A 21,495-nucleotide genomic window follows, 5' to 3' on the forward strand; every position below is an offset into this window, starting at 1 on the left:
AATTAGGTTGCTCAGTGATGATTGTGTTGTAGAGGGTGACTTTCATGAGTTTTGTTTACTCGAGCCTTGAGGTCACCAATAAATTATCAATAAAAAGTGATGTTTGGAGGATGATTTAGTGAAAGCAGACGCATATCTCTTTATTGCAATATTTGATAAATTTATTCGAATTCTTGTTGGTATATTATAGAGTTTTTATGCTGAACTGCAAATATATAAATAAATATGATTAATACTAATGAAAAACTGATGAAAAGCACTTCGAGTCTCAGACGTGTTTGCTTGCGCCTGCGTGTGTCAGCTCAGAGATATCATATGAGAAACATTCAAACACTTCCTGCTCGCATGACTGCCATTAACATGCAACACAGAGTCACGTACACTGATCATAAACATGATCATGTGATTTTTACCCATCAGTCTGTGTGATGATCTGATGTTTAGTGTGGATCTGAATCATATGAAGAAATAATTCTCAAGAGATGAAGCCAGCTTGCTGAGCCGTTGATGTGTTTGAGTAATGATCTTGTTGTTGTACTAAAAGGAAATGGTGTGAACAGCTTGTGTGTGCGTGAGAGAGAGAGAGAATAAATCCCTTTATTGTGAATAAAAGCATCTGCTAAATCTAAAAAATATATATACAGAAAATCTAAAAGATACTAAAAAGCCATAGAGTTTTTTCATCAATATTGTTTACTTGATAAAGTTGAAGAGACCAGTGCAGGGTTTGTGTGCAGTTACAGGTTTACAGGTGTGTCTACAGTAACAACAGGTTTACAGGTGTGTCTACAGTAACAACAGGTTAACAGGTGTGTCCGTCTTCAAATTAGATTTGTTTCTAGTCTTACTTCAAATGAATATTGCATTTAGAAATTTCTAGTCGGTTTAATATTTCACCTCTTTTTCTCTCTCATTTCCACTCTGTGCGTGCGCGTGTGTTTGTGCGTCTGTGTGTGTGTGTCTTTGTGTGTTAGTGCATGTGCATATTGTGTGGACAATATGCACATGCATACAAAAGCGAACACGCACACACATGTATCAGCTGCAGTTGATGGAAAGCAAAGATGAACTCCTGACGGGTCACAGTCCATTCATTTGGTCAGTCTCTTCACCAGTTCCAGTTCCTCCACTGGTTTCCACTTCTGGTTTAGAGTTATAAGCTGAGAGACCACACACACACACACACACACACACACAATGCACTTTTAATCATAAACAAGAAGATGATAAAGACATAGAGCCACTTGCATTAACTGCTTAGTCGTCTTAGAAGCCAGACATCTATTTTAATTCTTCAAGACAGGGCATAATATCTTAAAATATAATCATATCAAAAGGAAGCTCAGGCTCGCAGAAACATGAATGATAAGTCCAAACATGTTTCTAGTCGGTGAGACTGTGAGATTGTGATTTGGCGGCTGAACTGATCATATTCTCAGTAGTGTGTTGTCTTACCTTCTGTGGTTTCGATGGGTCCAGTTTCTCCCAGGGCTCTGGATTTCTTGTCTTGTTTAAACTAAAACAGTTAATTAACAAAAACAATAATTACTGAACTCACAGACGCAAAGAGTAACTTCAACAGATATTTGAGTTCTTGTGTTCATTGATAGTCGACTTACACAGAATACCAATGATGTCAGGACACCTGTGTCTATCACAAAGACATAAATGACTTACATGACATCTGGTTTGGTGAATAAGAAGTAAATTGCAGCTGTTGTCGCTCCGAGCGCAGCAAAGCCCACAAATCCAATTAAAGGAATCAACTACAACGATGAAAAATGTATTAATGACAACAACACACTAGTGTAGTAATAATTCTAATAACAATAATATCAATAAAACGTTCTCACCTCCTTCCTCTTCTTCAGCATCTGAATAAATCCTCCGCGCATCTTTCACCTGACACAAGTTTTCTCAAGAGTTCCGAAGATGAGAGTTCAGTCTAGATCAGACCTGAAGTTCAGAGGATGAGAGTTCAGTCTAGATCAGACCTGAAGTTCAGAGGATGAGAGTTCAGTCTAGATCAGACCTGAAGTTCAGAGGATGAGAGTTCAGTCTAGATCAGACCTGAAATTCAGAGGATGAGAGTTCAGTCTAGATCAGACCTGAAGTTCAGAGGATGAGAGTTCAGTGTAGATCAGACCTGAAGTTCAGAGGATGAGAGTTCAGTGATCTGCTGCATCACTCTGAATGCGCGCGCTTATAACACGCGTGAGACGCGCCGGGTGGCACGTACACATACACACACACGCGCGCGCGCGCGTTATCATTGACTTCTCATTGAAATTGAAACTGCGAAATGAACAGAGCACGAGAGCGCGCTCTTCAGTGGATTCCTAGATGCACGCACACGCACAACAGCAGTAGCGCGACACAGTAAGAGGCTCCAGCAGCTCAACACACTGTTGTGGTTTATAAATGTGAACGTGTGACCAATGTTTCATCCCACGCAAGGAAACGCAACGCTCGCCAATTGTCAGTTTTTACTCGAGCGTTTAATCCAGTTGCGACATACTTTGATTAAATTTGAATAAGGATGAATAATGTGAAATATATTAACAGTACGCATGCATTCATCTGTTCCTTATGATACTATTATTATCTGTACATACCAATGTTAAATTTGTTGTTAAGACATTCACATAAAAATGCACAAGTCATTTATCAATAAATAATCAATGAATGCAAGTAAATGCACCACAAACGCTGAAAAATGAACAAGACAAACAATTTCAGTCAGTAAGATATTTCATTATGTAATTTATACAAGTTGAGGTTAGATTACATTTTATACAATAAGCGGTCTTTATAGAAAATAGTTCAAACACACATACAGACACACAGAAAAGCCATTTAACTAAATGTTGTTTCAAAAAATTCCTCAAAATAAAACAAGTTTTAGAGAGATGTATTTTCACAACTAAGAAGCGAATGTGTTTGAGAAACAGTGAAATGAATGAACTTCAATGCAATATTTGTAACTATAGAGCCCTCCGTGACGAGTTATTCAGCATTCCATTCTCTCAACGGACGTCTATGCGAGTGTCACAACTCTGTTTTTCACCAGCTGGTTCAATCACCACAACAAACCAGCACGTCCTGTTACTACCAAACAACAAAACAGGATAAGATTTTATTTCTGTACCAGGTGACATCCCTGGAATAGCAAAATATTAATATTACCATGAGTTTATAAAACAAACTATCAGCAAAATCAGATACTTTAACACGCAACAGTTACACACACATAAGAGAGAAACACACATGATGTTTTTATGAACTGACAGACAGGTGGATGTTCTGCTGAAGTTGGTCAGGAGTCAGAGATGGAGTTAAACTGTGTAGAGTCTTCAGGAAGTGTCGGTGTCTCACACAGGAAACAGTGAAACCGTCCTCACACAGAGCCGCGAGAGCAGCCTGACACACAAACACACAACACACTCAGTCTGCTGTTAAACAGTACAAACGACATAAAGTGTCTCTGTGTACATGTGTTCTACCTCTCTGCACAGGTTCTGTAGATCCGCTCCAGAGAAGCGTTCTGTTAGTTCAGCTAGATCCCTCAAACACACGTCAGGATGGAGCGGAACATGTTCAGTGCACACGCGCAGGACCGCCTCACGAGCCTGTCAGTCACACATCATAGGAACAATTCAACACCATTGAAGTGGGCGTGGCCTGTCAGAGACCAGGGGCTGTGTGTAAAGACTGCAGCTCACCTCAGTGTCTGGAGGGGGTACGTATATAATGTGGTCGAGTCGGCCGGGTCTGAGCAGAGCGCTGTCCAGAACGTCTGCTCGATTAGTGGCAGCCACGATCAAAACATCTTTGTTACACACCTCCTGAAGTTCCATCTGAAACACACACACACACACACATGTTCAGCACTTGTTCTAACGCATTGTTCTCAATAGCGATTCCTAATTTACAATTTGAAAGAAAACTTTAAAACGACTGGTCAATAGTTTAGAGTGCTTAAATGTCTGAAATAACCAAATGATTACAAAACTAATATTGTATTTAATCAATGTTATGAAAAAGATGACTTGACCTCAATAATAAAGTTAAATCAGTCGATAATGATATATGTCAACTGTGTTTGAAAAACATCTCCGGGCCTCGAGAAAGGAAGTAAGAACCAATTTTTCCTTTATTGTGATTGACTATTATTCTAAAATGACCCTGAAGTTTTGAAGGCTAGTGTTTATATGATAAATGTTCTTGTATCTCTGACCTGATGCAGTTCGTCTGGCTCTTGTTCTCCACCCTCTAACTGACGCATTCTTCTGCTGCCGCTCCGTCTCTCCACGCTTCGAAATCCAACTCCGTCCAACTCGGTGAGCAGAACAGACAGAACCTGCGACTGCACGCTGTGAGAGGAACCGCCGTCTGATCGAGAACCCACAATACTGTCGATCTCATCCAGGAACACGATGGAGGGTGCGCACGCTCGTGCCTGAACAAATAACTGACAGACAGACAGACAGAGGGTGTGAAGACTGCATTCACGTCTGCTGTGATGATGAAGATGAAAGCGTGATGATGTCAGACCTGTGTGAGGGTTTTCTCCGAGTCTCCCACATACGGAGAGAAGATCTCGGCCCCGCTGACCGACAGAAAGGTGCAGCGAGATGAAGATGCAGCCGCTTTCACCAGCGTGGTCTTCGCACAGCCCGGCGGTCCATACAGCAGAACTCCTCTGGGCCGAGAGATGCCCATCCGCACGAATGCTTCAGGAAACCTCATGGGCCACTCGATACTCTCAACACACACATCACAACCACCAGCATGTGAATACAGACGTACAGGTGACTGTTCATGAACCAGTTTTCCCTCATGGCTTTACCTGCTTGAGTTTTAGTTGAACCTCCTCTAGTCCTCCAATCTGCTCCCAGCGGACAGGTTTAAAGTCTGTCGCTCCTATGCTGCTCCTGAGACACGAGGGCCGCACCTGTTGCAGCGCCGCCATGAAGTGTTGCATCTCCACACGCTCAGCGACTCCTGCCTGAACGACGCGAGGCAAACATGACGTCATCAGGCTAGTGTACGCCGGTGTGTGATGTTCTGTGTTTTCTACAGCGAAGAGAATGACTGACAGATACCTGTGAGTGTCGTATGGCCAGCAGCGCTGCCTCTCTGCTGAGCGCGCTCAGATCCGCTCCCACGTAACCGCAGGTCATTTCGGCGACAGCGCTCAGATCAACGTCCGCGGAGAGCGGCATCTGCCGGCACACGCACTCCAGAATCCTGCGCCTCTGTAGCAGCAGCGGGACACCGATGACCACCTGCACAACATCAGAGACGGTTCACAACTCCACAGTGAGTAAAGAAACACAGCGGCGGTGATCCTCCAGTACCTCTCTGTCGAAGCGGCCGGGTCTCCTGAGCGCCGGCTCCAGAGCGTCCGGCTGGTTCGTGACTCCAATGATGACGAAACCCTCCTCACTGCCGATTCCGTCCATTAATGTCAGCAGCTGAGCGACCAGTCGGTTCTCCGGCGCGCTGCTGCCGCTCGTTCGCTTCGGGCAAAGAGAGTCGATCTCGTCGATGAGCAGAACGCACGAGCCCTCCTCTGCCGCCTCCCGGGCCCGATCGAACACCCGCCGCAGGTTCTCTTCACTCTCGCCGGGTCGAGACCCCGTGACCTCGGGCCCATTTACGGTCACTAACCTGGCCCCGACGTCTTTCGCCACGCAGCGCACCAGTAATGTCTTTCCCACACCGGGCGGTCCGATCAGAAGCAGCCCCCGCGGGCAGGACAGCCCGAGTCGATGTAAAGAAGCAGGATAGCGTAGAGGAAAGACGATCATCTCCTTTAATGATGCATAAACGTCCTCCAGACCCCCCAGCGACAGATCTGAGACCCGCTGCTGATTCTGGAAGTGTTTGGCGCTCTGAACCGCGCTCACGTCCACACGGGTTCTGTCTGTCACCAAACCAGCTGTGTGTGCGCCCGAGTTAACATGCTCAACCAGAACAAACCTGATCTCGGTGTCTGCGTGAGACAGATCAAGCATATGACCCCTGTGCAGGTAGAGGCCGCTCAGCAGTTCCTGTACAAGCTCACGGACGTGTCTCTTGTGTTTCAGACTCCGCACGAACACCTTCACGCTGGTGCAGGTGAGTTTGGGGCAGCTCAGGGCTTTGATCCGTGCCGGGTCCACCGTGAGTCCAGTAAATGTTTGCGTGCTCAGGTCTGGTGTGGCGCACTGGCTGCTGATCTGAACGTATCCCTCAGCGAGGTCTCGCCGTGGCCACGCGACACAGAGACATGTCCCCTGCCTGACCCCGATGAGGACCGGAGAGCCCACCCGGAGTCCCAGCCTGGACATCAGATGAGGACCCACCCGACAGCGCTGCGTGCCTGAGTCCACCACATCCAGCGGCACAACTCTCAGCCCCTCCACACAGGTCATCTGAGTTCAAGATGCGCATGAGGTCAGTTTCGCACATTCAGAAACAACAGCAGATGTGAGAGAATCAAACACAACATAAGAACGATGATGTGTAATTTTATAGTCTTGGTCTACTGACATCCAAATACAGACATGTCAACACAACGTATTTATTATATAGTATGAAAAGGTGCATAACAGCTAAACAGCCATAATTAAATATGCAAACACATAACATTAAAGAATGAACTAAACTACACGTGACCCTCAGATAAATACTTTTTTATCAGTTGTATGAACTGATGTCTGCGGTATGTCCGTATTCTTCGGGATCAAACTACGTCTGTTCGGCGTCTCTGTGGAGAGAAATCAGCTCAGATGCAAACTGAAGATATAGTCGATAAAACACGACAGTGACAACTGACATGTTACTGCTGTCATCTTACCGTCACTCGACGAAACGTGTGCGATATCAAAACACAGAACACATGTGCGCTCACTGCTGATCTGCTTCACTAGCGCGACCACTGAGAACTCACACAACAGCGACGCCTGCTGGAGCGGCGCACATGATGACGTCACTAAGTTTAAAAACGCATCTGTAAAGATTATCAGGGTTTCTATTGCATTTTATCTTTGTTTGATGATTCGGGCAATATTCTAAATTATGATTTTTTTTTGAATCTCCATAACTTTCCAGTCCCATCCGAGGAATTGAACTCTTTGATGAGAGCTGTTCCATCAGGCTTAGTTCAATTAGTCAATAACCACTTTAGAAGGTCACAGTGTTTATCCTTCCCTATATTTAGGAGATCTTGACTTTCTGGATCGGAAATGTAATAAAAGTCACATTCGTAGAATTTTTCAAATGAAAAGAAGAATAACTGCAAGGGGTAAATTCTACTTGGGCTCTTTTGTATTGAGTGTAAGTTGGAGAAAAGCCGAGCTTTTGCCTGGTAAACTTTGTATATTTAAGGAGGTTAAGGAGGTACATAACCGTACATAAATGTGTCTCATAATTTCACTCTCACAAATATTATCTTTTACTATGAATGCCCCAAAACACACTCTCTTGAAGATGTTGTTTTTATAAATAAAAAAATGTTCTTTATTCATAAAAAAATGGCTGAAAATGAAATCACCTTTAGATTTTCCAATTTTCATTGCCGAAGCTAAGTCAAATGTTTCATCTCTGAGACTTGTATATAACAAAAAATGTAGAATGTTTTTGACTAATTACGATGATTTATTTACAGATAGCACTTCAATTTATTTTGCGATACTGTTTTTTTATTAACCGAGCTCTGATTGACTCATCTGGTGCAATCCTGTCATACATCATGTGTGTGGTGAGTAAACATGCATAAATATCATGAATATGTTCAATCTCTCTTCTGCTGACGTGTGCTGTGTGTTTACAGGCCATGAATGGTTCTCTTCCTTGTGGATCAGTCCATTGAAATGATTAAATAAGCCGACAGCATCATCATCACACCAGGTGTGACACAAACACATCATGTAGTGTGGGTGACTAAAGGAATACCACAGAAAATAACTGTGATTATTGTGACTGTAGTGATGCACTTTTTTAAGTACACTAACAAACATCAATTTGCACACTGTATCTAATTGTGTGTCCACTAGAGGTCAGTAAAGCTCAGAAAACTGTCTCACACACACACACACACACACAAACGTTTCATTGTGGGGACGTTCCATAGGGGTAATGATTTTATTCTGGACAAACTGTATATTCTGCTGCCTTCCCCTAACCTGACCATCACAGAAGATTCATGAGCAAAGAAACATCATTTAGTGTGTTTAAACACACACACACACACACACACACACAGTTTCAGCGAGACACTGGTCTTCCATAATGTCTGTACTTTCAGATTTCTGTTTCTTCAATGATTTCATATCTGATTGTACAAAAGTTTATTTGTGTAGATAGTGTCCCATTCAGACTTTAAGAGTCACTGAAATGTATTATTTTCTTGAACGTCTGACATGCTTAAATGTCTGAAAAAAAATTGTAGCAGTAAATATAACTGTGCTAATATTACTCAAAATATTTGATTTAATAAATGTTCCTAAATAGATGACTTGGCCTAAATAATGAAGTGAAATCAGTCCAATTTACACTCAGGATGAAAACTGCTTGATAAAAGGACAAGAGATCATTTCACCTAAGGATGTTTAGAAATAACACTTTCCATTTATTTAGTATCTTTTAGTCACAACATAATTTCTCACATTTGTGTTATTACAAAGCTTTGATGACATTATTGTTTCTGAAAAACATAAAGAGTAAGTGACCCTAAACTTGAATGATAGCCAAACTCAAAACATGTTACAGCTCAGAACAGATACAGAGGACCCCCCTCACTAACCCACACAGACCGTGTGTGTGTGTCCTCCACACACAATCCTCATGTTGTTGTTCTGCAGGCAGACATCTGGGGTTTGGGAAGCTCTTGTGATCTGAATGTAATCAAATGGATTTCCCTGAACTACATACACACATACATACACACACACACACACACTGATGAAGACAGAATTCTCCACGCTCCCCCGGTCATTAGTAGTAAACCTGAAGCAAATGTGGGTCCTGAAACATGAAGTTAAAGAGATTTAGAGGATTCACACTGACTAAAACACAGAATTACTTACATGAAGCACATATGTTTGTGTGTGTGTATAAGTGTGTGTGTTTAGTACTTCAAATTATTTGACACTGATTAAATCATATTTTACTTTTAATCTCATCATGTCAACAGATTTGATTTAGGTAACATTTACTATTGTGATATGACAAGCATTATGCCTATGAAAGAGCCCTGCGTATGTGACATATAATCTCTGTGCGTGTGTGTGTGTGTGTGTGTGTGTGTGTGTGGGGGGGGGGGGGGATTGTGTTCAGCTAAGGCTCAGTATCCCATCGCTGAAGATGTTGAGAGAACAGGGCAAGACAGTCAGGTCAGACACACACACACATGTTGAGTTTCCATGTTTTATAGACACAATGGTTTTATACTGTGTACAAACTGTATATGATATTATATACCCCTAAACCTCACAATCACATAACACTTTCTGCTCTTTTAGATTATCAAAAAAGTGAATTCTGTATGATTTATAAGCTTGTTTCCTCATGGGGACCAAAAAATGTCCCCACAAGGACCAGGATTTTGGACATTTTGATCCCATAACGTAGGGTTTACACACTTCCTGTGAAGCTGACTGTTTAATTCATTCTGGCTTATATTGAGTCCTAAGGTCATGACCTCTGAAACAATGCATAATATAAAAATAACTACCAAAAATAATTAGACTTTTTTACATGCGTTTTTTTCGCATCTTTTTTATAAGTACTTGGCAGGTCAGCCGCCGAATTGTGTTAGAGAGAAGACAAAACACATCTGTGTCTGATCAGAATCTCTGTAAATAAAGAGTGAAAGTGTAAAACATTCTCTGAGTGTTTACATGAGAGCCACGCAGAGCAGATCAAGCGTGAACTTTATTTATAGGATGAATATATAAGGATCACCTATGAGATAAGGACTCTCAATGTTCTTCTCAGGTTTGGATTCATCCAGTGGCGGGTCACATGCTCGGGCATCACAACGTCCTATTGGCCGAAGCTTGAGTCCCATATGATGTGGTTCTGGAGACGGACGAGATCAATGAAGATTTCCCAGGTGAGAATGAAATGATTAACAACAACAATTTCCTCAGGAGTGGTTAAACAAGTACTCGCTTTGCTCTTCATGTGTCATTCTGAGGCTTTGGAGACACTGTGTGATCACATTCTTCATGATATACATCGTGTAGCCCAGGGGTTTTCAAACTTTATGATGCCAAGATACCCCCAAATATGATGAACCTGTAGTGAGAAACCCCCTTTTGTAATATATATATCAATCTATAGTGCTTTGTGTTTGTTAGATTGATGGTAAATAGGATATTATAAAGACAACACATTGTTTCTAAACCAAAATAGTCACCAACAATTTCACTTTCAGTCCAAAGAAAGAAACTATAGTGAGAAAATCTCATCAGAAAGATTCAAACGTAAACAATTCTGGAAACTATACATATCACCAAGAAAAAGACGGTGGAGTTTAATCATTTTTGCTTCATCTTTTCTCCTAGAAAAGGGGGGACCCTAGCAAACTTCTGGAGGTCCCCTGGGGATCCCCGGATCCCTGTTTGAAAAGCCCTGGTGTAGCCCATATAAAGGAAACTTAAGTTGTTATTTCTTCATCTTGCACGTCTGGAGTGAGTTTACACATGGTTTGGTTGTGATTAGTGACTTTAAAGTTTCCGGCGTGTAATCTAGCATCACATGACACTGACACCCCGCTGTTTACACCCGTGTTGTGCTGTCCGTACATCACACATTCACAGACTGCCGTCTCACACACATGTGCAGTCGTACAGCGCCGTGATCTGTCTCATCATTCATTTTGATGATGTAATGGTGCCTAGACATGCAACCTTATCTGGCGTCTCTGTGGTCAGCGAGTGCTTTTGTTTAACTAGCCCAGACTAGCGTGTTAAGAGGAGGAAACCCATTCCACAGCTGTTGTCCCGTCTCCTCTTATAGTTTTTTTCATGTTTGTGTGAAATGTGCAGAAACCGACCTGGTGCTTGTGATCAGAACCAATGACACGGTCAACTCTACGGCACACGAAGATCCCAATTCAATGGATTTGGATTTATTCGACAAAGTAGTAAAATACACTCCTTTGTCAAAGAAAAACACAAAACTTATTTCCAAACATCTCTGGGACGCCCGTGCTGGAAGTCCAAACAGGTTTGAGATGTGTGCTGATGTGTTGATGTTTTCACATTACAGGTTAAAGGTGCAGTCTGTTAAATCTAAATAAACACGCCTCATGTGGCAATGTTACAGGTATTTCATTCCTGTGTTGTGTGTCCAGCGGCTGTTCTCTGTGGAGCGGTTGAGAGGGCGGTTTGTTGGAAAAGCAGCATTGGTAGTTGTTGACACGTGTGTGTGTGCAGCTGATTGTCATGAAGTGAACTCTTGGTGTGGGATACTCAGCCGTTGATAACCACATCATCTACAAACCCAACACTGCAATGCTACTGAGAGACGCCAAGAAAACTTTCCATGGCTGGCCAACATAAGAGATGTCAATCACTGATTCACCATCAGTCGAGAAATCTGTTTTATTATCACACACAAGTGCCTTAAAAACAAGCCCTTCTCTCAATTCAATAAGTCATACTGAGAACATTAGAAGTTACATGCAATCTCTGATTTGTAAATAAAAACATCACTGGATTTGTAAAATTGGAGAATTCAGCGATGAAATAAAACAAGTCTTTATCGCAGCTGGAGCGCGTCAGACGTTTCTGTTTTCCCAGAAGTCTGTTTGGCTTTATTGATCAGTTTATAGAGAAAGGAGAAGAAGAAGAGGAGATTGTCGTATTCTCCTTCATACGGAGGAAGATAATGACTGTGAAGATCCTTCAGAAAGTAATAAACGGCCTCTATAGTCGCCAGGTACGTGTCTGGAGATCCTCGCTGATGCCGCCAAAAACACGTCCTTCTGCTCTTCAGCTCCACCTTTGGTAAAGCTGCAGAGAAATCAACTAAAATCACTTTCTATCTGACGTTCTCTGTAGATTGACATTCTGATTAACTGAGATTCTACAGCCCATAATCAAAGGTAACGGTTTATATTGATCATGGCATTCAGTGTCAATACAGTGAAACATTTGTGACGGCTGTTAGAATAGTTTGGACCTTCGTTTGGTCATTCGTGTCATCATTAAGAAGGTTGAATCAGAGTTCTGAATGTTTGTTCTGTCTGTACCTTGAAGACGCTCATCTGTGATGATTCTTGTGGTTTGGTTCCAGGTGCTGTCGATGAAAATCACTCTGTGAACTGGACAGATGTGTGTTTCCGCCCCACCGCTCTGTTCATTCACCTTTAATCTCTTCGGCCTCGGCTCTCCGCCGCAAGCGTCCGCAGAAAAATGTTCCCATAATTCCTCTACCGTCATGGCGTCCGGACCGGGAAACAGCAGCACGATCTGTGAAGGACACACAGGTCTGGATCAGACTTTCTGATAACACACAGAGTTATCAGACTTTCACACGCTCTCTCACGTTTTCAGCAGACGTGTCGAGCTCTGGGATGCAGGGGTAGGTGTAGATGGTGACGTCCTGAGGTGCCAGCAGTCTGGCATGCATGGCTGTGCTCTTTCCATCGGTTTCATTGGGGTGTTTGATGATGTCCACCTTCACAGGCAGCTGAAAAACAGCAGAAGATTGAAGAAACATGATTGTTTCCAAAAGTCTAAACAAGTCGATCTATCTGTCAAACCTATAAAGCAGAAGATCAGATTTCTACTTTTGATGAAATACAAGGTGAACTTGATGCTGCTTATTTCTCTAAAGACACAAAAGGACCATGATAAAGCCATATGGTTTTCAATATTCCTACTCTTACATCACGAGACAGTTTAGCCAAAAAACGAATGAAGATCCATTGATTCCTCTAACCTGTGTGATCGTCTTTCTTCTGCACAACACAACAGAAAATATTTTGAAGAATATTGATAGTCAAAGAACATGGCACCCTATTGACTTCCACTGTATGAACCACTGAGACATTTCTCAAGATATCTTCTTTTTTTTGTTCTGCATTTCATTGTACAGACATAAGGTTTTGCTAAGTACGTCGCTTTATCTTTATTTATGTTTATATTTAAACAACAACACCTTTACTCTGTTCAAGCTGCGAGGTTCAAATCTAAGAGATGTTTAATAGGACAAGTATACAGCTCACACAAGCATTAAAAAGTGTTCCAATAAAAGTTGTGTTAACATGTACACGTGGGATGAGCTGCTTTTAGCAAAAAGAACCGCGCGCGACATATCTTTAGTGTCTTACGTCATGTCATTTTCAGTCTTAGTATATGCGGAGAAATAGATCATCTGAAGTCCTCCTTAAACAGACATATCACTGAAATCCGAATATGAGTGTTTGAGGGCAGTGCTGCCCTTCCCAAAATGGCGGCGCCGTTGACTATATATGTGTTTGGCAGACAGTGGATGTATCTCATTTTGTAAGGCTGTGTCCTCCTGTTATTTGAATAAACAGCAACAGCTACACATTTAATCAAATATGTGGTGTTTAAATGTTAACAGTTTACAATTTGTGTGACGGCATAGGTAGTAAATAGGTTTACAGGTGTTTAGTGATTTTGAAACAGTAAGGCAAACATTTTATATTTGTTTAACTCTTTTTGCATTGTTTCGGGTATAAAGTAACCAACGTTTTACCTCTTAAATCACGTAGAAATCATTTTACTTCATTTGACAGGTGTGCGAGTGCAACATGTTGTCATAGCAACGTGGTACTTCCTGTTTCCTTTTCTGCCAGTATGTCCTACGAATGATGTTTCGTTTAATTCTAAGTTGAGAATCCTCCGTATAGCGCATCTTTAGAGGATGAGACCTCTGGAGGACACAAGGACGCAGCCTTATGAAACAACTAGTTAGTGTGATCCTCCCTATGCCCTACTGAAGAGTACAGCTCGTGATGTGTAAACTCTAGAAACTCTAGCATCTCTTAATCTTTGAATTGGCAAAAGGAGCAATAATAACAAGGTCTTCTCTTAATTTGGAGAGAAGTTTTGTATGATGCCCCCTTCCAGAAGGGCCCTTCGAAGGGCAATATGTCCCGTTTGGAACGCACCGCCTCAACGCACAGCACGTCAGCGCTTCTTCCAGATGTTTTCACGAACCTTGACGTTCGGGACATCACGCGGGTCGAGCCCTACTGGAGCCCCGCAGCTGTAGCAGTAGAACATGCGGGACGCGCCGCAGCTGGAGCACTTCATCCTGCCGGCGCGCTGCGCGTCATCTAGCGGGGCGTGCGACGCGAGCACTAGACCCCAGAGAGGGCTTCCGTCATCCGACATCGCCACAAACCCGAACCCTGTGCTTTTGTTCCCTCTATCACAGTTAGAACCAAAAAAAACCAGCGTGAGTCTCAAACACCGGAAGCACTTACGCGGCACAGGATGTAGTAAGTATGGCTGCGGTTACCTAGCAACAATAGGGCACGCGCACACAACCGGAGGAGAATGGAGGAACGCGCAGAAGAAAAGCCGCTCAGCTCACTGGAGGAATTTATTCAGTCTCAACATCTGGTGAGTATCTTGCTTCATCCTTTAACTTTGAGGTCTTTTAATAACGTTCACTATACATTTTAATATAAAATAATGAATTATGCAAATGTACTTAGATAGTAATTAGGGCTGTACGGTTAATCGAAAAACTAATCGGGATCACAATTACAGGTCGAACGATTACATAATCTCGAAAGTCTCAATGACAGCTGTCCATTTGTGCTCATTTACAAGTGCTCGATGTCTTCAGGACAACATATTTTGTTGACCTAAGGAAAACACTTTTATAAATAAAACCCACACCCAACCCAAACCATAACTTATCCCTAAAATCAGATGAACATGATCAGTGAAAACAGTGGTATAGAAGCACCTGATCCTGGCTGTGAGGTTAAATTTAAAATAAACTGTAAGATTATTTCTGAAATCTGATTGGTTGATTTAAATGTTGTCCCGTTGCCATAAGGATATCAACCACAAGGCAAAATCAGGAGATCCTATCTGCCACACCGGCCAATCAGAGTCCTTTAGCCATTCATTTGGGAAAATGACCCCCATATTATTTGTTGTTTACAATATATTATTAAGCTTTGGATGTTTTAAGAAAGAATATGTCATGCAGTTATTCTAAAACATTTCAAAGTCAAATCTATAAATCCACAATAATAATCGCAATAATGCGGCATAAAGACCACGTCACAAGATTCTTTCACTTTCAGCTTTTAATTGTTTCATATTCATTTTTTATTCTTCCATACATAATTAAAGTTTATATTTTGTTCAAATATTTGTGTAGTTTTAAAAAAGTGAAAGGCTAAGTTCTTCTGAAGTTGAAAGCAGTTGAACAACAAATGAATTTCACACTTTCTGTAGAGAAAAGAAGTTGTTTAAGAATGTTCAGTGAGCGCTTGACTCAAGCGTGTGTGGAGTTGATGTGGTCAGTCTTCATCATGTTTCAGGTGGAGTGGCCAGTGACGTGTGAGGAGAATCAAGAGTCCTGCTCTCGTCTCTACAGTCACTCTGGAGAATTATACCGAGACCTCAAAGCCCGAGTTCAGTTTCCAACCGACATTACTGAATCCCTTCAGAACAATCTGGAGACGCTTGAGAAACGAGTGAAACTTCAGCACTCCGTCCTGTCTGGAGCACAACACATCCACAGGAGAAAAAGGTTTCTGTTCTTTAATTGTGTTGTGTTTGTGTGACAGACAGGCCTGTGTGAGTCCAGTGGTGTTTGTTTGTGTGACAGACAGGCCTGTGTGAGTCCAGTGATGTTTGTTTGTGTGACAGACAGGCCTGTGTGAGTCCAGTGATGTTTGTTTGTGTTGTGTTTGTGTTACACACAGGCCAGTGTGAGTCCAGTGATGTTTGTTTGTGTTGTGTTTGTGTGACAGACAGGCCTGTGTGAGTCCAGTGGTGTTTGTTTGTGTTGTGTTTGTGTGACAGACAGGCCTGTGTGAGTCCAGTGATGTTTGTTTGTGTTGTGTTTGTGTTACAGACAGGCCTGTGTGAGTCCAGTGATGTTTGTTTGTGTTGTGTTTGTGTGACAGACAGGCCTGTGTGAGTCCAGTGGTGTTTGTTTGTGTGACAGACAGGCCTGTGTGAGTCCAGTGATGTTTGTTTGTGTTGTGTTTGTGTTACAGACAGGCCTGTGTGAGTCCAGTGATGTTTGTTTGTGTTGTGTTTGTGTGACAGACAGGCCTGTGTGAGTCCAGTGATGTTTGTTTGTGTTGTGTTTGTGTGACAGACAGGCCTGTGTGAGTCCAGTGATGTTTGTTTGTGTTGTGTTTGTGTTACAGACAGGCCTGTGTGAGTCCAGTGATGTTTGTTTGTGTTGTGTTTGTGTGACAGACAGGCCTGTGTGAGTCCAGTGATGTTTGTTTGTGTTGTGTTTGTGTGACAGACAGGCCTGTGTGAGTCCAGTGATGTTTGTTTGTGTTACAGACAGGCCTGTGTGAGTCCAGTGATGTTTGTTTGTGTTACAGACAGGCCTGTGTGAGTCCAGTGATGTTTGTTTGTGTTGTGTTTGTGTGACAGACAGGCCTGTGTGAGTCCAGTGGTGTTTGTTTGTGTTGTGTTTGTGTGACAGACAGGCCTGTGTGAGTCCAGTGATGTTTGTTTGTGTTGTGTTTGTGTTACAGACAGGCCTGTGTGAGTCCAGTGATGTTTGTTTGTGTTGTGTTTGTGTGACAGACAGGCCTGTGTGAGTCCAGTGATGTTTGTTTGTGTTGTGTTTGTGTGACAGACAGGCCTGTGTGAGTCCAGTGATGTTTGTTTGTGTTACAGACAGGCCTGTGTGAGTCCAGTGATGTTTGTTTGTGTTACAGACAGGCCTGTGTGAGTCCAGTGATGTTTGTTTGTGTTGTGTTTGTGTGACAGACAGGCCTGTGTGAGTCCAGTGATGTTTGTTTGTGTTGTGTTTGTGTGACAGACAGGCCTGTGTGAGTCCAGTGATGTTTGTTTGTGTTGTGTTTGTGTGACAGACAGGCCTGTGTGAGTCCATTGATGTTTGTTTGTGTTGTGTTTGTGTGACAGACAGGCCTGTGTGAGTCCAGTGATGTTTGTTTGTGTTACAGACAGGCCTGTGTGAGTCCAGTGATGTTTGTTTGTGTTACAGACAGGCCTGTGTGAGTCCAGTGATGTTTGTTTGTGTTGTGTTTGTGTGACAGACAGGCCTGTGTGAGTCCAGTGATGTTTGTTTGTGTGACAGACAGGCCTGTGTGAGTCCAGTGATGTTTGTTTGTGTTGTGTTTGTGTTACAGACAGGCCTGTGTGAGTCCAGTGATGTTTGTTTGTGTGACAGACAGGCCTGTGTGAGTCCAGTGATGTTTGTTTGTGTTGTGTTTGTGTTACACACAGGCCAGTGTGAGTCCAGTGATGTTTGTTTGTGTTGTGTTTGTGTGACAGACAGGCCTGTGTGAGTCCAGTGGTGTTTGTTTGTGTTGTGTTTGTGTGACAGACAGGCCTGTGTGAGTCCAGTGATGTTTGTTTGTGTTGTGTTTGTGTTACAGACAGGCCTGTGTGAGTCCAGTGATGTTTGTTTGTGTTGTGTTTGTGTGACAGACAGGCCTGTGTGAGTCCAGTGGTGTTTGTTTGTGTGACAGACAGGCCTGTGTGAGTCCAGTGATGTTTGTTTGTGTTGTGTTTGTGTTACAGACAGGCCTGTGTGAGTCCAGTGATGTTTGTTTGTGTTGTGTTTGTGTGACAGACAGGCCTGTGTGAGTCCAGTGATGTTTGTTTGTGTTGTGTTTGTGTGACAGACAGGCCTGTGTGAGTCCAGTGATGTTTGTTTGTGTTGTGTTTGTGTTACAGACAGGCCTGTGTGAGTCCAGTGATGTTTGTTTGTGTTGTGTTTGTGTGACAGACAGGCCTGTGTGAGTCCAGTGATGTTTGTTTGTGTTGTGTTTGTGTGACAGACAGGCCTGTGTGAGTCCAGTGATGTTTGTTTGTGTTACAGACAGGCCTGTGTGAGTCCAGTGATGTTTGTTTGTGTTACAGACAGGCCTGTGTGAGTCCAGTGATGTTTGTTTGTGTTGTGTTTGTGTGACAGACAGGCCTGTGTGAGTCCAGTGATGTTTGTTTGTGTTGTGTTTGTGTGACAGACAGGCCTGTGTGAGTCCAGTGATGTTTGTTTGTGTTGTGTTTGTGTGACAGACAGGCCTGTGTGAGTCCATTGATGTTTGTTTGTGTTACAGACAGGCCTGTGTGAGTCCAGTGATGTTTGTTTGTGTTGTGTTTGTGTGACAGACAGGCCTGTGTGAGTCCAGTGGTGTTTGTTTGTGTTGTGTTTGTGTGACAGACAGGCCTGTGTGAGTCCAGTGATGTTTGTTTGTGTTGTGTTTGTGTTACAGACAGGCCTGTGTGAGTCCAGTGATGTTTGTTTGTGTTGTGTTTGTGTGACAGACAGGCCTGTGTGAGTCCAGTGATGTTTGTTTGTGTTGTGTTTGTGTGACAGACAGGCCTGTGTGAGTCCAGTGATGTTTGTTTGTGTTACAGACAGGCCTGTGTGAGTCCAGTGATGTTTGTTTGTGTTACAGACAGGCCTGTGTGAGTCCAGTGATGTTTGTTTGTGTTGTGTTTGTGTGACAGACAGGCCTGTGTGAGTCCAGTGATGTTTGTTTGTGTTGTGTTTGTGTGACAGACAGGCCTGTGTGAGTCCAGTGATGTTTGTTTGTGTTGTGTTTGTGTGACAGACAGGCCTGTGTGAGTCCATTGATGTTTGTTTGTGTTGTGTTTGTGTGACAGACAGGCCTGTGTGAGTCCAGTGATGTTTGTTTGTGTTACAGACAGGCCTGTGTGAGTCCAGTGATGTTTGTTTGTGTTGTGTTTGTGTTACAGACAGGCCTGTGTGAGTCCAGTGATGTTTGTTTGTGTTACAGACAGGCCTGTGTGAGTCCAGTGATGTTTGTTTGTGTTGTGTTTGTGTTACAGACAGGCCTGTGTGAGTCCAGTGATGTTTGTTTGTGTTGTGTTTGTGTGACAGACAGGCCTGTGTCAGTCCAGTGATGTTTGTTTGTGTTGTGTTTGTGTGACAGACAGGCCTGTGTGAGTCCAGTGATGTTTGTTTGTGTTGTGTTTGTGTGACAGACAGGCCTGTGTGAGTCCAGTGATGTTTGTTTGTGTTGTGTTTGTGTGACAGACAGGCCTGTGTGAGTCCAGTGATGTTTGTTTGTGTTGTGTTTGTGTTACAGACAGGCCTGTGTGAGTCCAGTGATGTTTGTTTGTGTTGTGTTTGTGTGACAGACAGGCCTGTGTGAGTCCAGTGGTGTTTGTTTGTGTGACAGACAGGCCTGTGTGAGTCCAGTGATGTTTGTTTGTGTTGTGTTTGTGTGACAGACAGGCCTGTGTGAGTCCAGTGATGTTTGTTTGTGTGACAGACAGGCCTGTGTGAGTCCAGTGATGTTTGTTTGTGTTGTGTTTGTTTGACAGACAGGCCTGTGTGAGTCCAGTGATGTTTGTTTGTGTTACAGACAGGCCTGTGTGAGTCCAGTGATGTTTGTTTGTGTTGTGTTTGTGTTACAGACAGGCCTGTGTGAGTCCAGTGATGTTTGTTTGTGTTACAGACAGGCCTGTGTGAGTCCAGTGATGTTTGTTTGTGTTGTGTTTGTGTTACAGACAGGCCTGTGTGAGTCCAGTGGTGTTTTTTTTGTGTGACAGACAGGCCTGTGTGAGTCCAGTGATGTTTGTTTGTGTTGTGTTTGTTTGACAGACAGGCCTGTGTGAGTCCAGTGATGTTTGTTTGTGTTGTGTTTGTGTGACAGACAGGCCTGTGTGAGTCCAGTGATGTTTGTTTGTGTGACAGACAGGCCTGTGTGAGTCCAGTGATGTTTGTTTGTGTTACAGACAGGCCTGTGTGAGTCCAGTGATGTTTGTTTGTGTTGTGTTTGTGTGACAGACAGGCCTGTGTGAGTCCAGTGATGTTTGTTTGTGTTACAGACAGGCCTGTGTGAGTCCAGTGATGTTTGTTTGTGTTGTGTTTGTGTTACAGACAGGCCTGTGTGAGTCCAGTGATGTTTGTTTGTGTTGTGTTTGTGTGACAGACAGGCCTGTGTCAGTCCAGTGATGTTTGTTTGTGTTGTGTTTGTGTGACAGACAGGCCTGTGTGAGTCCAGTGATGTTTGTTTGTGTTGTGTTTGTGTGACAGACAGGCCTGTGTGAGTCCAGTGATGTTTGTTTGTGTTGTGTTTGTGTGACAGACAGGCCTGTGTGAGTCCAGTGATGTTTGTTTGTGTTGTGTTTGTGTTACAGACAGGCCTGTGTGAGTCCAGTGATGTTTGTTTGTGTTGTGTTTGTGTGACAGACAGGCCTGTGTGAGTCCAGTGATGTTTGTTTGTGTTGTGTTTGTGTGACAGACAGGCCTGTGTGAGTCCAGTGATGTTTGTTTGTGTTGTGTTTGTGTTACAGACAGGCCTGTGTGAGTCCAGTGATGTTTGTTTGTGTTGTGTTTGTGTTACAGACAGGCCTGTGTGAGTCCAGTGATGTTTGATTGTGTTGTGATTGGTTCAGGTGATGGATGAAGCTGCTGGTGGTGTTAGAAGATGAAGACCTGAGAGATGCTTCAGCAGAGATGATGTCAGATGAGGAAAGCCAGAAGCATCTTACACGTCTTGACCTGAGAGATCTTTTGTGTGGTTCTTTCATCTAATCCTGTGAGTGTTGTTCAGTGACAATCATCCACTTTTTGTTGTTGTTCTGGTTTTTTAATCACTAATAAAATGCGTGAATGTCGTCGTGTTTGTGTGATGTTTGTCTCCATCAGAAGACACAGATGTGTTTCTCTCTCTGAAAGAATTGTAGAATGAGACGAGGGTTGTGAGGTACATCAGGTGACACATGATAGTGGGTGAACGGCGACAGGATGATAGAAAGAGAAAAGAGCTCAGAACTGCATTGATGCTATTTTGATGGAACTCAATGAGAATGTCTGCAGGTGACACACAAACAAACACACAACAGATGAATACACAACTGACTTAATGAAGGATACAAACTAACCTTTAGCAACGAGTACACGTTGAAGAGTGATGTCAGTAAATGAATGAAGAGGAACGTGAGAAAGAGTGATGCAGACGGTGCAGAGGTGAGTGTTAGTGTGAGTTCACATCACTCATGTGTGGCCTTCAGTTAGAGCAGCGTGTTTACTTTCACAACATGTTACAAATTATCTGCTAAAAACAACTCTGCGTGACTTGGCAGCAATGTTCACCTCACTCTAGTCTTGTTTGGGTCACAGGGGCTTTACTGTGGGATCAGAATTGTTTCATTATTCTGTATAAATAAACTACGATTCGCAAATAAATATAGACAATTTCACAAACATTTTTTAAAAAGCGAACCATAAATACATGTTAGACGTTCCGCAAAAATAAATGGAATTCACAAATAAAAACAATGAGATTTGCAAATAAAAAATATTTACAAA

The 21,495-nt window shown here is 42.9% G+C and overlaps 3 protein-coding genes and 1 long non-coding RNA gene across 7 annotated transcripts; 1 reads left to right on the forward strand and 3 right to left on the reverse strand.

The window, feature by feature from the left end:
* Positions 1-672: 672 nt before the first annotated feature.
* c14h15orf48 (chromosome 14 C15orf48 homolog) lies at positions 673-2,201 on the reverse strand. Its single transcript, XM_056765812.1, has 4 exons — positions 1,854-2,201; positions 1,678-1,766; positions 1,456-1,516; positions 673-1,160 (listed from the first exon to the last, which is right to left on the reverse strand). Exons 1-4 carry the CDS (start codon positions 1,893-1,895, stop codon positions 1,092-1,094), a joined length of 261 nt encoding a protein of 86 aa, XP_056621790.1. The 5' UTR covers positions 1,896-2,201; the 3' UTR covers positions 673-1,091.
* Positions 2,202-2,733: 532 nt separating this feature from the next.
* afg2b (AFG2 AAA ATPase homolog B) lies at positions 2,734-6,911 on the reverse strand. 3 transcript variants are annotated; one of them, XM_056765809.1, is made up of 11 exons: positions 6,845-6,911; positions 6,678-6,754; positions 5,361-6,419; positions 5,106-5,288; positions 4,850-5,008; positions 4,555-4,764; positions 4,238-4,471; positions 3,723-3,857; positions 3,504-3,629; positions 3,289-3,420; positions 2,734-3,108 (listed from the first exon to the last, which is right to left on the reverse strand). In XM_056765809.1, the coding sequence occupies exons 3-11, from the start codon at positions 6,417-6,419 to the stop codon at positions 3,106-3,108; spliced, it is 2,241 nt and encodes a 746-aa protein (XP_056621787.1). In that variant the 5' UTR covers positions 6,678-6,754; positions 6,845-6,911; the 3' UTR covers positions 2,734-3,105. The 3 variants fall into 3 exon arrangements, with proteins under 3 accessions (XP_056621787.1, XP_056621786.1, XP_056621785.1); XM_056765808.1 differs by having other exon boundaries at positions 3,268-3,420; XM_056765807.1 differs by having other exon boundaries at positions 2,734-3,420.
* A 4,661-nt stretch (positions 6,912-11,572) lies between these two features.
* Positions 11,573-14,452, reverse strand: dtwd1 (DTW domain containing 1). Of its 2 annotated transcripts, none has more exons than XM_056766409.1 (4): positions 14,187-14,452; positions 12,544-12,687; positions 12,248-12,467; positions 11,573-12,008 (listed from the first exon to the last, which is right to left on the reverse strand). In XM_056766409.1, the coding sequence occupies exons 1-4, from the start codon at positions 14,361-14,363 to the stop codon at positions 11,755-11,757; spliced, it is 795 nt and encodes a 264-aa protein (XP_056622387.1). In that variant the 5' UTR covers positions 14,364-14,452; the 3' UTR covers positions 11,573-11,754. The 2 variants fall into 2 exon arrangements, with proteins under 2 accessions (XP_056622387.1, XP_056622388.1); XM_056766410.1 differs by having other exon boundaries at positions 14,138-14,336.
* Positions 14,453-15,534: 1,082 nt separating this feature from the next.
* On the forward strand, positions 15,535-21,294 carry LOC130436038 (uncharacterized). Its single transcript, XR_008908903.1, has 3 exons — positions 15,535-15,744; positions 20,580-20,722; positions 20,833-21,294. It is a non-coding gene; the product is annotated as an uncharacterized LOC130436038 (long non-coding RNA).
* Positions 21,295-21,495: the final 201 nt, after the last annotated feature.

Source organism: Triplophysa dalaica, chromosome 14 (genome assembly GCF_015846415.1).
Source record: "Triplophysa dalaica isolate WHDGS20190420 chromosome 14, ASM1584641v1, whole genome shotgun sequence".
Lineage (NCBI taxonomy): Eukaryota > Metazoa > Chordata > Actinopteri > Cypriniformes > Nemacheilidae > Triplophysa > Triplophysa dalaica.

Coding starts and splice junctions, on each gene's coding strand:
- afg2b (XM_056765808.1), bottom strand. CDS start 6,419: ATGACCTGTGTGGAGGGGCTGAGAGTTGTGCCGCTGGATGTGGTGGAC. Junction 5,009..5,105: donor TGGCCATACGACACTCACAG/GTATCTGTCAGT, acceptor CGCGTCGTTCAG/GCAGGAGTCGCTGAGCGTGT. Junction 3,630..3,722: donor TACCCCCTCCAGACACTGAG/GTGAGCTGCAGT, acceptor TGTGACTGACAG/GCTCGTGAGGCGGTCCTGCG.
- c14h15orf48 (XM_056765812.1), bottom strand. CDS start 1,895: ATGCGCGGAGGATTTATTCAGATGCTGAAGAAGAGGAAGGAG. Junction 1,767..1,853: donor TGCTGAAGAAGAGGAAGGAG/GTGAGAACGTTT, acceptor TCATCGTTGTAG/TTGATTCCTTTAATTGGATT. Junction 1,161..1,455: donor ACCCATCGAAACCACAGAAG/GTAAGACAACAC, acceptor GTGGTCTCTCAG/CTTATAACTCTAAACCAGAA.
- dtwd1 (XM_056766409.1), bottom strand. CDS start 14,363: ATGTCGGATGACGGAAGCCCTCTCTGGGGTCTAGTGCTCGCGTCGCAC. Junction 12,688..14,186: donor GTGATGTCCCGAACGTCAAG/GTTCGTGAAAAC, acceptor GCTGTTTTTCAG/CTGCCTGTGAAGGTGGACAT. Junction 12,009..12,247: donor CACAGATGAGCGTCTTCAAG/GTACAGACAGAA, acceptor ATTTCTCTGCAG/CTTTACCAAAGGTGGAGCTG.